At 34.1% G+C, this 13,779-nt stretch overlaps 1 protein-coding gene across 8 annotated transcripts in view; it reads right to left on the minus strand.

Annotated features, from left to right (window-relative positions):
• Positions 1 to 13,779, minus strand: part of LOC109598070 (uncharacterized) — a 33,227-nt gene that overhangs the window by 6,045 nt on the left and 13,403 nt on the right. For 3 of the 8 annotated variants that reach the window (XM_049964042.1, XM_049964037.1, XM_049964041.1), the window contains exons 1-6: positions 6,989 to 7,215; positions 6,153 to 6,931; positions 5,173 to 5,380; positions 3,618 to 4,965; positions 3,192 to 3,411; positions 49 to 2,889 (exon numbers count right to left, since the gene is read on the minus strand). In XM_049964042.1, coding sequence (XP_049819999.1) covers positions 49 to 2,889; positions 3,192 to 3,411; positions 3,618 to 4,965; positions 5,173 to 5,380; positions 6,153 to 6,931; positions 6,989 to 7,020 — 5,428 coding nt within the window. In that variant the 5' untranslated portion in view covers positions 7,021 to 7,215. Of the gene's footprint in view, positions 1 to 48; positions 2,890 to 3,191; positions 3,412 to 3,617; positions 4,966 to 5,172; positions 5,381 to 6,152; positions 6,932 to 6,988; positions 7,254 to 13,779 lie in introns of those variants that run through there. The other 5 variants (XR_007547418.1, XM_049964040.1, XM_049964039.1 and 2 more) reach the window with 3 other exon arrangements.

Consider the following 13,779-nt stretch of genomic DNA (forward strand, 5'->3'; position numbering starts at 1 on the left):
ACAAATTTACATGTTATATACATAATTTACAAAAAAATAAATCAATACCTGCAGTTTGTGTGTTGGTATTTTCTGGTAATGATTCACTATTCCCTTCCCGAACATCTACCACAGGATTATTACCTTGTGAAACCTGAGTACCAACAATTCCTGACAACTGATCTTCACTTGGGGCACTTGAAAGCAAATCCCACTGTCTTAATTTTTCCCTGTCAATAATAAAACTTCCCTCCTTTTTTATTTCGTTATTTTTATTGTCGGAAGGTGGTTTGTTATCTTTTTGCATCTTATCCTGGATGGGCATGTTAAATATGTTATCATTCACATAAACGACACCCCTCGTTATACCTCTCGGCGTTTTCTTTTGGACTTTTTTGGTGTCTTCAATAGAATCCAAGTCTTCCATGGATTTGGTATGTCTTTGACTGGCAGTTCTAAGACGTTCCCTCCAGATGGAGTCTTCTTCCCATAAATAGCTACCTTCGGTGGCGTTGCTTTCATTATTGTCAGTCTCTTCATTCCCGCCAGTAGAATCAATTGTTTCACTCAAGACATTTTCCAACAGTCCTGCCAAAGACTGGCTTCTCCTTACGTTACAATCAACCTCAACCATATCATTTGAGGCAAATTTGTCATTTTTTCTCGCAGGATAAAGATTTCTGGTTTCCGGATTAGAGGTGGAAAAGCTGGGATCTGATGTCTTCTGTCTTTTTAAGGTGTCAGATTCATAGATATTTTTCTTGTCTATATTTCCTGACTTGTCTGTTAAATTCAAGAAGTCAACAGAAACGGATCTTGCTTCTGCTGCCAACTTAAAGGTATTTCCTTCGTTTTCCCTGGTGGGTACCTCAATATTTAAAATTTGGCTGTTGTCTTTAATGGGATTGATAATATGGGTGATATCTTTTTTGCTACCATTCATGGCCCCCCTTTGGTTGTTTAAGGTTAAAATAGTGGAAACACATTCAGTACTTGCAACGTTCAAATCAGAATAGTAGTACGGAGCAGGTTGACTGAAGGACGAGTTGGCCGACTTGTCCCTCCTTTCAGAAAAGTAGGTGTTGGGAATTTCTTGGGTGCTCATTGAACTTCCTATTCTTAAACTCGGAGTGGAACAATTGGAGTTCCTCAATAAACCGCAAATTTCGGCCGACGTGGAGGCGCTACTTTCCGGTCTTCCTCTCAGAACGAAGTCCTCGTTTGTCATCATTTGTCTTTCGGTCGAATCTAAAGGCATTGTCAAAGCGTTGTGACTACTGGAAGGACTCTTAATAGAAGAATACGAATGTACTGGCGTGCTTTTGTCGATTTTCTTTGGAAAGCCGTTGATGAACAGGTTTTCGTAATCGTGATTCCTGAGGCACAGTTCGTTGCCTTCTTCGTTGCTCGCCAAACTGATGTTACTAATCTGTAGGTCCTTTAGATATCTGTCTAAATCTACCGTGTCGTTGGTGTCAAAGGTACCATCCATGGACTCCAATTCATCGCAAAATTCCTCAGAAACGGGTCTTCGTTTGAGCATCCTCTCATAGTCGAGTATTCTGGGCATTCTTAGCTCAACGTCGGAGTCACTATTGTGTGACAATCTGCTGCTGTACCGAGTGTCAGTGTCAATGGTTATGCTGCCCACAGAGGACGTATCACCTTCCTTTCCGCCGCCATTGAACGAAATAAACGGTTTTTTAGCGTCCAAAGACTGAGTACTACCTTTTATGAAATTCGTTGTGCTGTTAAACAAGTGCGAGTTAGTACTGTTGAAGAACTGATCGGAATTTCGGTGGAGTTGTAACGAAAACCCATACGTTTCGTCTTTTTTGGAGTACTTTCTGTTCTCCATGTTTGAACACTCTTCGTTGTTTTCATCGTCGTCCATGGGTGGTGGAGAATTTGGAATTGGAGGTGGTGACACTAATTCACTGTCGGAACTGTCTTGGAATTCGGGGACACTCTGACTGGCCCCCAGATAGTAAGAAGCTGGCCTAAAAGTATCCGAAAGGCTGAATCTTGGTTGGCTTGGAGTGTCCAAGGAGTCTAGGTCTTTGGAAGCTTCATCGTCTGCATCTGAGCTATCAGATTTATTACCGGGGGCTTTTTGCTTGGGGGACATTAGAATATCTGGTAGCTCTTTAATGTCTTTATTGGATATGTTTAGTGTATTTGAATCTGGCTGTTTTAATTCCATGTATACTGGCTCGAATGAACCTTCAGTGAAGCAAATTAGTTCATAAGGTTGTTGTTCATTTTGATCTGCGTTTGAGTCGGCTAATATTGAGCCGAGGTTTTGGGTCATTTCAACGTAAGGATTCTCATCGGGTTCATTAAATATGACAGTGGCGTCACTGTTATTGCTATTTCTAGAACCAAGAACTGACTTTTTGGCAGTCATTGTCATGTAATTTTCTTCAGTTGCACATTCAGTTTCGTTTGTGGGAGTCTCAGTGGATTTATTTGAGCCGGAACATTCGTTTGCAGAACTAACGTCAGACTTATTTTCAAATTCCGCAAGTATAGACTTAACAAGGGCCCCATTGCTTTTAATTTCAGTAACCATTGGGCTTTGTTCGAACTTATCTGAGTACTCAGATCTAAGGCTAGATACGTGGGCAAGATTAGATGATTCTTTGTTGAATTGTTTTAAGGGTTTAGTGAACGTATTATCATCAGGTTCCTTTTTGCCAGGGTCGTCGGGTGGATTTTTGGGCGGTGCCATGTGAAAATTTTGGTGCAATAAATCAGAATGTGTTGCAAAGTCGCCAGGTTTCCCAAGGGAATGGAATACAGTGGTAGAAGTGGTTTGTGCAGGTGTAAGTGACTCAGAAATACTCGGAAATGTGTCCAAGGTCCGTCCTGCCTGTGTGTGCACATTTTCCTTGCTTCTCTCCTCATTTTCTGAACCAACCATAAAAAATTTACAAATTTTACATCAAGATGAAGATCCATTTCCAAATAGTAAATTAATCTGTTAGTAAAAGTAATGAAAGTTAAGTAGAGTACTTAAGTGTTAGTTACAGAAAGTTGAGACCCAAGTTGTTCCAGGCAGGAAGGACCAATGTAGACTACTCCCAATACTCTCACCATCTAAATACAAATCTAAACAACCAAGAATTTTTACCCATAAATACAAAAACATAACAAAATTCTCAGTTGTTCTAGACTAAAAGAAAAGAATATTGAATTTGAAAGGCACTCACCCTCATCATCTGACGAATAACTGTTGTACTGAGGAAGATTTGTCACTGATCTTCTACCATCAGAACAAGAATCTGAGTGCTTTTGAGGAATGTATCCATTTTCGTTGTAGTAGTCCACGTTTCGACCAGCATAGACTCTGTTGCCCTGGACTTTTCTGTTTAGAGGAGACTGAAGCATCCTTTGCTTCCATTCCAACAGTCTCTTCATTGACTCTTCTCTCTACACAAATAACATCAGCGTTTACATATTAGATATACATCTACTGCCATTAACTAGATAATACTGAAGTGAGAGCAAAACGATAGTCGCGACGGACCGAAGCCTTAAAAGGGCTTAATTTGTGATTTAATTCCCGACTATTGATCGAATTTGCGATATTTATAGTGTCAGATTAAAGTTTTATTGCATAAAAAGTTTTAACCAACCTTCCTATCACCTTCCCTGTTGGGTTGCCTCTCCTCCGGATACCTTTCACCTTGAGCAGATGGATTCTGAGCTAGTCTGGCGCTTGCCGACCTAGTGAACTGATCGTACTCCCTATTCCTCATATTTTGGGCGTAGTTGTACATTTCTTGCCTCGTTGAAAAACCGGGTGATATCGATTCCCTATCCAGCCTCTCCCGGGGACTCGATCGTAGGTCCATGTCCAGTTCTTTTGATAGAGAGCCCTCACTTAAAACGCTTCTGCTTCTTACCGGTTGGACCGCTGGGGGCATCTCTTTAAGAGGTGCGTTGTTGAAATTTATCGGTTGGGTGTTGGACCTCATCAGTGGGTAGGTGGTACCCTCGGTTTCCGGATACCTGTTCACCGGCATTGGCTTGGGTTGTATCAGAAAGTCGTTGTGTTGCTGGGGATATCTTAACGGCGCCTTCTGCAGATACTGGGCTGACTTCCTCATCTTTTCGGCGTACCGTTCCTCGGAGTAAAAATAGTTGTCGCTGTCGTTGCGGTTGATGTCTAAACTAGACTTAGGCCGTGCTGTTGGTGTTACGTTTTGTTGTCGGTGATTGATTTCGTACTCTAAGAAGTCCGCGCTGTGCGGTCTAGCTATGGAACTAGGTGATTTCCTCATGTGAGGTGGTCCGTATTGGTCCAGTTCTTTAGGTCCTAACATATTTACAGGGGTGTACGCTCTGTAGGCCGGATTGATTGTTGGGTTGGCTTTCTTGATCACGTTTATGTGATTGTAGGCGATGGGGCTCAACGGTCGCTTGTACATTGCCTGGTCGGCGTACACGTCTTCGTAATCCGTGCCACGTATTTTGGTGGCCAACTGAGATCTGCCGTAAGTGTCTGGCGTTCGTCGCTCTGAATTTTGCGGTACGTTATGCATCTCTCGCGTTGGTGTGAAGACGTACTCGTGGGGATTGTGTTTGGGATGCATGTGGGGCATGCAGTCAGGTTGCATATGCGTGGGTGCCAACATTGTGTGCCCGTAAATGCTTACAGGTGATTTGGCCAGACTTCTGCAGCCGTGCATTGGCTGGATGTAGTGGTTTTGGGTGTTCGGGTACTTGTCGAGGATGTCGGGACTTGGTGACGAATAGCCGGCGTCGTTCAACCGTCTGGGCTTGGGTGGTGCATTTGCATATAAGGGTTGATTATATTGACTTAGTTCCTGTTGACTTGGATTACTCAAGTCGGTGGTGTTACTGGAGGAATGTGTGTGAACTGGTGTAGTACCTAAGTTGGGGTTTTGGTGGTATATAGGCTCGGAATTTTCGTTTTCTGCATTCGTTTGTAATGTACTTGGTGTATGTTGATCACTTTCACTGAAACATATTACAATTTATGCCGTTGAGTACCCATTAGTAAGGACAATGATACGTGATTTGGACAAAACATTAACTTTACTAAAAACCAAAACAATAACCTATTGTGTTAAAATCATTTATATTAGCCAAAACACGACTCATTGTTGATCACGTAAATGCTATTTATTTTGAAACAATGAAATCCTCTCAAGTTCCTTTACTTACATATTAGTCTGTAGATTACAAGCTAAGGTAAGCACTTTAATCCATTGACTCATTAGTTCCTGTGAATCAGCTGCTAATATATATGTCCGCATATTAGCGTGTTCACATTTGAAAGAAAACTTTTTATTGACTCTATCTTCGGGAACACAAGCTGAAACCTTGTACGATGGAAGCAAAATTGATCCCAGCAATTTTTCTTCCTCAGGACCTGCAATAAATAAATTTCTTGTTCGTTGTTCTTTTTAAAATTATAGAATCATTTATGAATCTCAACTCTAACTTTTATTCTCTCACTATTCCTAATAAAAGTTCCAATGTCTAATTTCTGACATCTCTAGAAGTACTATTTCTTGTTTCTCAAGGTAATTTATGGTACATAATAATATCTGCCAAAGAAATCTGCTTCTAAAGTACCAGTACCACTTCATTTTCCTTCAGCATTTCTCAAGCCTAGTTCATTGTCATCAGCCAATCAAGAAATAAGTGCCACAAACTTAAGTTACTTACTTCTTGTGCCAAACTAAGACTTTAATTAATTAAAATCAGTTACCAATTAGGATTCTTAATCATTGCTGACAGACAAAAGCAAAATATTATTATAAATCCGCAGCTATTCCCTTTGTATACTGATTGAGAAATCAAAGCTGGCCTGTGGGAGACGAATTAAATCCATTTGAAAATTACTGGAGTGGATAAAATAAAGCCTGCTATCAAGTTACTTAATTCAGTGTAAATTTCACGAATGCCTCAGACACGTTAAAATCCGATGGAATTGTATTTCACATCGAACCCGTTTTATCTATAAGATGATCTAGGCTTCATTACAAAGTCATTCGGAAATCACGCGAACAACTAATAATATGCAAATTCCATGAAATTTCAGAAGGTGGTGTTATTCGAAGCGATTTTATTTGTTTTTGATTAGGTGTTAACCCATTAAGGTCACCGGTGACGTATATTTATGACTAATCGGGTCTTACCTTTGTAATAGAAGAGACAGTATTCGGAAAGGACGAACCAGCGTCGTTTCCACAACATCAGCCCTTCAGATCCTTGCTTGTGGAGCCAGCCCTGCATGGAGACGGGGGCTTCCAGGGGTCGTTTGGCGGAAGGCGATCGGAGTTGTTGGGTGCTGCTGCTGGACTTCTTCCGCTCGACCACTTGCTTGGGTTGGGGTTGGGGTGGGGTGGTTGAAGTGCTGTTGGGTTTGGGTGGTGTTTCGTTCTTGTTTTGTTGTTGCTGTTGCTGTTGCTGCTGCTGCTGCTGTTGTTGTTGGTGATAGTGAATTGGGGGCTGGTGGGGCATCCATATTTGTGGGGTGTTCTGGGGCATTTGATTGTAGGAGTGGGCGGGAGGTGGAGGTTGAGTTGTCTGGTAAAGGGGTTGGTTATTTGGTTTTTGCTGATGGATGTGGCCGTATTTTTGGTTTTGGTTGTGGAGCAACACCGGGTTTGGATGGATGTTGATGTTGTTGAACTGTGGGGAAGGCTGTAAATGTCTGTGAGTCGTTTGGTATTGGATTTGGGAGTTGTGCTGGTGCACATGGAGATGTAAAGGGGAGTTGATCTGTTGATATGCATGATTTTGATTGAGTTGATGATTGGGGATTTTTAGACCATATTGGAGCAGTCTTAGATGCTGTGGTGCTGTGTTGTGTTGGTGTAGGTGTTTAGGTAAAGCTTCATCAGGTTCGTTACTTGGAGTAACTGTGTTGTTCTGATAGGCAGCTTTTTTGCTTTCCATACTTGTGGGATCCAACCTGTAATTAATTATATTGGAGTTTAATATTTCTTACCAAGATGCCAAAGTCAAATACCAATCCCATAGTTGCCACAGACATGAAAACATTTTGGCAAGCGTAAATATACGTTGTTTTTATTTCAAAAATATCTAATAGACGCGACGTCCTTGATGAAACGCCGGTAAAATTTGTAATACAAAAATAAATAAACTATATTCAAGCACGACCGAACCATTCTCTACGGATTGATGTAGGTCATAATGGTCGCGGCTGGAAATCGCACGATTTTTGCCACTTAGGGCCAAGTCATTAACACTAGACAATACGAACACATCGTAAACACTGCTCGTTCATTAACGACGTCCGAAACACTAATAACTACATATCGACATGTGTATAAGAAAGCATTTCCGCATACTACAAAACAGCAAACAGAAATGCCTGAATCCTACTACCAGTTCACGGCGCCGGCGTCAGAGATTTCACCCCCTAATCCCTATGGCCAAGGGTTTGAAACATGTGCGTCGATAGGAATTGGGGGAAATCGTTTCTCTTTAAGGAAACGTGATGTGTTGCGTTCCTCGTTTCCCATCTTGGAGATTCATGACAATGACCATCAACGTACCCACATTACAGGGTGTAATAATAATGTTTTTACTAACACAAATTTAGTGTCTGTTTTATTGTTCACAATTATTGACAAGGAGTAACAACTTCAATAAATATTTATAAAATTTGTTAACAATTCATTACATATTCTTTGATATTTTGAAACAATATTTATGGACATGATCCTGAGTCATGCCTGAAATATTAAAGGTGCTAAATGACGCCACTTTTAAAGACTTTTTTTTTGATAAAATATCATGTCACACGCTCATTTCCTATTTAAAATCAGTCTGTTTATGTGTGGTGGGTTAATAACCTTCAGAGTGTAACATTAATGGCAAAAATAAGGGAAGGAAGAGTCCCAGATGACGTATTATTTTACCACTCACAATGTGCACCCTCCCCATTCAAGTTACATAAAAACCCTCTTTATAATTTCATGTGCTCATATTCACTTGCCTCTAAGACCACACAGTGTTGTCAAAAGAAAAAAAAAAATAAAAACAAACAGGTAGTGAAGACCTTTTTTGATGGGACGTAAAAGGTTATTGAAAATGGGGATGAATAAGATTTTTTCCAGGGATTAACCGATGTTGCATGGTGCAAATGGGGTCAATATATTCATAGGTTTGGCTGTGTGCAAAAATAATGATAAAAATCAGTTTTATCGTTTAAGGTAAGATAATTGAATTGGTGCTGTTTTGTATGTTTTTGAAGAGGAACTACGCTCAACTTAATTTTATTCAAACTAATTTGTTGATTTGATTGTAATCAGTAATTTTAAATTTTATTGCTTTTTACAGTTAGACTAATTTAGTCAGTACCAAGTGATTACCACTGTACCGTTTAAATCAATATTACTAGCAAACTAACATTGCATGTTCTATTTGCATTCCAAAACTTGCTTATTATTAATCCATTATACAATTATAAACCCATTGAACAATTATAAACCCATTGAACAATTATAAATTTAAAAAAATGTGTGTATATTTTATTTTTAAATTGCCGACCTTCAAATCTATTATTAATCTATTATGGAGAGACTACAATATCACTTTAAAAGAATGATAAAGAACTTATGTAATACGGGTTTAAAGGCGAGAGAAAGTTGATCACATGGAATGCCGTTCTTTTCAGAACACCCTTATGTTTCAGGTACTCGTTTCATTAAACTTTAATCATTCATTTATTAATGCTATCAAATATTGCTGTAAAACATTGCTTAGTTTACAAATTTTGAGCCATAACTGAGATTAACTTAAAACAAATTCACCTTTTTTATATTTTGGTGGCCTTTTATTTAATTTAAAATATTACAGGAGTCAGTTATTTTCATTGTTTGTATTGAGAAAAGTGTATTGTGTAATTTATTCTGTGCTGTAATCACTTTTCCATTAATTTTGATGTCTTACTTTCATTGTAATTCAATTTTGAAGTAATATTTATTAAATTTTTAAAGAGACAGTTCAGGAAAAATGGTCAAAAAATATTGAAATGCAAGGCTACTGACATGTATTGACTTCAGTTTTTTTATTAGACCACATTTTTGTGAATAATATTGAACATAACCTTACTCTCTTCATCAAAAGCTGGATTAGCAATATTCATGTTCAAGGTGTTCAAATTCCAATAATCCTGGTGTCTTATTTCCATCGTAATTAAATTTTGGTGAAAATGTTCACCTTGTTTTTCAATTGTTTGGCTTTTAAATTAGGAGATATAAAATAATCTAGATGAGAGTGCCGGAAATGCCTTTTTAAGAACATACTGGGACATACAGCATGTAGTTTCAAAAATAGTAAATTCTTAACAACTTTAAAATTGTCAACTCCTTTGCAAGTTTACTTGCTTCGATAAAAGCTGAATTCATGTTCAACCTTTCCAAAAATCTTAATATCTTATTTCTTTTGTAACTAAATTTTGGTGAAAATGTTCACCTTGTTCATTATTTTCAGCCTCTAAATTAGGAGAACTAAAGTAATCTATGAAGATTATGATGTTAGAAAGCTAGGTTAGGTTAGGTTACTATAGTTGTAATGTTTTTTTCTCCGCTCTAATTTAAACAAAAATAGACTAAAATACCACAAAAAATTGCTTGTTCATTATTTTCAGCCTTTATATTAGGAGTTGTAAACTAATCTAAGAAGATTATGATAATTAGATGTTAGAAAGCTAGGTTAGGTTGGTTTACTATAGTTCTAATGATAATAATGGATTAAAATGTTCCTCTATATTTTCTGTGCTCTAATTAAAAAAAATTAGACTAATAAAATTGGTTGTTAATTATTTTCAGCCTCTAAATTAGGAGGAGTAATCTATAAAGATTATGATGATTAGATGTTAAAAAGCTAGGTTAGGTTAGATTACTATAGTTCTAATGTTAAATAATGGATTAAAATGTTCGTCTATCTTGTCTCTACTTTAATTTAAAAGGAATTCGACTAAAATATCACAAAAAATTGGTTGTTCATTATTTTCAGCCTCTTAATTAGTAAAGTAATTTATGAAGATTATGATGATTAAATGTTAGAAAGTTAGGTTAGGTTGGGTTACTATAGTTCTGATGTTAAATAATGGATTAAAATGTTCCTCTATCTTTTATTTGCTCTAATTTAAAAAGAATTAGCCTAAAATACCACAAAAAATTGCTTGTTCATTATTTTCAGCCTATAATTTAGGAGTAGTAAAGTAATTTATAAAGATTATGATTATTAGATGCTATAAAGCTAGGTTAGGTTGGGTCACTATAGTTCTAATGTTAAATAATGGATTAAAATGTTCCTCTATCTTTTCTTTGTTCTAATTTAAAAAGAATTAGGCTAAAATACCACAAAAAATTGCTTGTGCATTATTTTCAGCCTCTAATTTAGGAGAAGTAAAGTAATCTATGAAGATTATGATTATTAGATGCTATAAAGTTAGATTAGGTTGGGGTACTATAGTTCTGATGTTAAATAATGGATTAAAATGTTCCTCTATCTTTTCTTTGCTCTAATTTAAAAAGAATTAAGCTAAAATACTACAAAAAATTGCTTGTTCATTATTTTCAGCCTCTAATTTAGGAGAAGTAAAGTAATCTATGGAGATTATGATAATTAAATGTTAGTTAGATTATTAGATGCTATAAAGTTAGGTTAGGTTGGGATACTATAGTTCTGATGTTAAATAATGGATTAAATGTTCGAATATTTTTTCTCTGCTCTAATTTAAAAAGAATCAGACTAAAATAGCACAAAAAAATATTGCTTTTCATTATTTTCAACCTCTAAATTATTAATGATAAAGTAACTTATAAAGATTATGATGATTAGATGCTAAAATGTTAGGTTAGGTTACAGACTAAAATACCACAAAAAATTTGCTTTTACAGATTAATATGGGTATTTTAATTTCTAAAAGTATGTTTTTTGCTATATTTCAAATACGAAGGCTAAATTAAAAAAATCATTTCACGTGAAATTTTACTTTGGCTCAGCACCAAATGCTCTCTCTCGACACACAACTTGAAGTGCATATTTCCCCCCAGCAAAGCTCTTTTATTTAACCTTGCAGTCTGCGATTTTATCATTTAATTATGAAAAGCACTCGAAGCATAACATTTCCATGCTTTATCTCATTTACCCACTTGTAACTGTAACAAAAACCCATAACCTGGGCAAATACGTATTCTGCACCGCTGCAGTAGGTGTTCACATGAATGAAACGCACAAAGTCGTTTTTATTGCATCGCAACACCTGTATCCTGGGGTACGGCTGTAAAAATCTTAATAAGTGAGTGAGACATTAAAACAATGCCGAATTTAATGTTAAATAAATTACACGCACGGGAAATAAAACGTCAATAAATCGTTGGAACATATGCCATTATTCAATCGCGGAGTCACGCTGAAGTGTGACCCTCCATGAAAAGGGTAAAACGATCGTAAAATATAAGTTTTATTAATCATTTTCTCAGGTACGTTGCATCGTATGGATCGTATGTGGCTGCTTCGCAGCCAGGTCCGGATTTCTTGTGGACCACATGCTGGCGAAGAATTTAATTTTATTACACGTTTCATAATACTATTATTTCTAATGGTTGTTTTCTTATTGGATGGTTTAATAAGCTGTTTAGTAAATAACGTTTGCAAACCAACGGTACATATTAAAAATGTGGCACGTAATGATATAATTATTATAAAAAAATTATTTATTATATCATTTCAAAGGATTAAAATGAGACACACCTGTTTAAAGATACATTTTCTATTAAATCTTCTAGTTTCTATTAATATATCTGTGTAAGTAATTATTTAAAATCAATGGAAACATGGGAAAGGAATGTCAAATAAATAATTTAAGTAATTTTTTAAAAGGAAATAAACAATATTTTGCACTTTACAGGAAAAATATTTATAAAATTTTATCATTTAATTATATGTTATCAAAATTACAACACTGTCACACAATAATATATTTTTGATTAATTTGTTTGGTTTTTGTTGTTTATTTGGATGATTACTGCAATACTAAACAATATTGTACTCTCTGTAATTTCTTAATTACTGTAATTAATTTATATATAAACAATAAAAATTATATATTCTACAAAATGAGGTTTTTAATGACTTAAATTAAATTAATCAACTGGTAAATAATTATTGATTTTCATGTTTGCAAATAATTTTTCAATATTTCATGAGATGGTGTTAAGGAATGAAAATGCCTGCTTGTAATTTTTAATTATTAAGAAGAAATACTAGCAATTTAATTATTATTCAATAGAAATATTTATTTATTATATTTTCTAGAACCTATAAAACAACAGTCTGACATGGAAATATTTTACATGTAATTTTTAAAAGATTTCATATTTTATGGGGTAAATATTTATAAATATATATGTTATATATATTTATAAAACAACGCTGCCACACAATAACAAATTTTGATTAATTTGTTTGGTTTTTGTTATTTAATTTAGATAATTACCAGAATAATTAATAAATATATACAAAAAAAGAAAATTCCAAATAATTTTCAAATTTTAGAAAGAAATATATTATTTTTTAATAGAAATATGTATTTAGTATATTTTCTAGAATCTATAAACACAGATTTAAATGGAAAAATGTAAGTTTTGTTCTTTATAGAATAAATATTTATAATTTTTTAAATATCACAATATTGATTAATTGTTAGAATTTATTTTTTTATTTATATAATTAAATTCACATAATTAATAAGTACATACTACCTAGTAAAAGTACTCTAAATAATTACTAAATAAAAACAAAGGAGAAAATTGAATATTTATATATGTCCATTAAGTATTCCAATGAATTATTGATTTAATAATTATTATAATTATTAACAATAAAAAGTAGGTAATTACTGATTTTCAAACTAATAACCAACAGAAACAAATATAATTTTAAATGTGTCCATTAAGAATTTATTTTATAATTGATTGATGTGCTTACATTAAAAAAATTATAAATCACAGAAAGTGGCATTAAATTTTGTTTATTATTAACAGGTGGTAAATTATTATTAATTTTCACAGTTTCTAACAAACTTTAAGTCTTGGTCTACATAATAAATATTTTTACGTTTTAAAACACACAAATATATATTTAATTTATAATATTTTTGATTTAACTGTTTTAAATTTTATTTTATGAATAGAAAGGGATGAAAATGAATTGATAATTTTAAATTTCCTCAGTAAAAGTCCATAATTTCCATTATTTAATTAATAAATATAAATAAATTTCACAGTTTTTATTTCTCAATAAAATAAGAAAAATTAAAAAGCATTTTTCTTTTCGATTGTTGTCTATTTTATAATTTATAATTAGTCCTTTATACATAAATATTTACATTTAAAGCAACCACACAAAATTAAAAAAAATATATTTACAATTAATAAAATCTAGTATCAAAATAAAATAAAACATCGAAGTTATAAAAATTTTTAGTTTATTTTAAATTCCTGAATAATAAATTTTATACTTTTCTATTATTTGATAAAAGAAAAGATTAATTAAAATATTTTTTTTATTCTGATTTAACATATTTTTATATTTTGTATTTATTATCATTAATTTTCACAGTTTTTGACAAACTTTGAGTCTTGTATATTTACTTATGAATATTTCTGTTGTGTACATAATAAATATTTTTATATTTTGAAACACACAAATATATATTTAATTTTTAATATTTTTAATTAAACTGTTTTAAATTTGTATGTATAAAAAGGGTTGAAAATT

The sequence above is a fragment of the Aethina tumida genome, chromosome 1, assembly GCF_024364675.1.
Source record: "Aethina tumida isolate Nest 87 chromosome 1, icAetTumi1.1, whole genome shotgun sequence".
NCBI lineage: Eukaryota > Metazoa > Arthropoda > Insecta > Coleoptera > Nitidulidae > Aethina > Aethina tumida.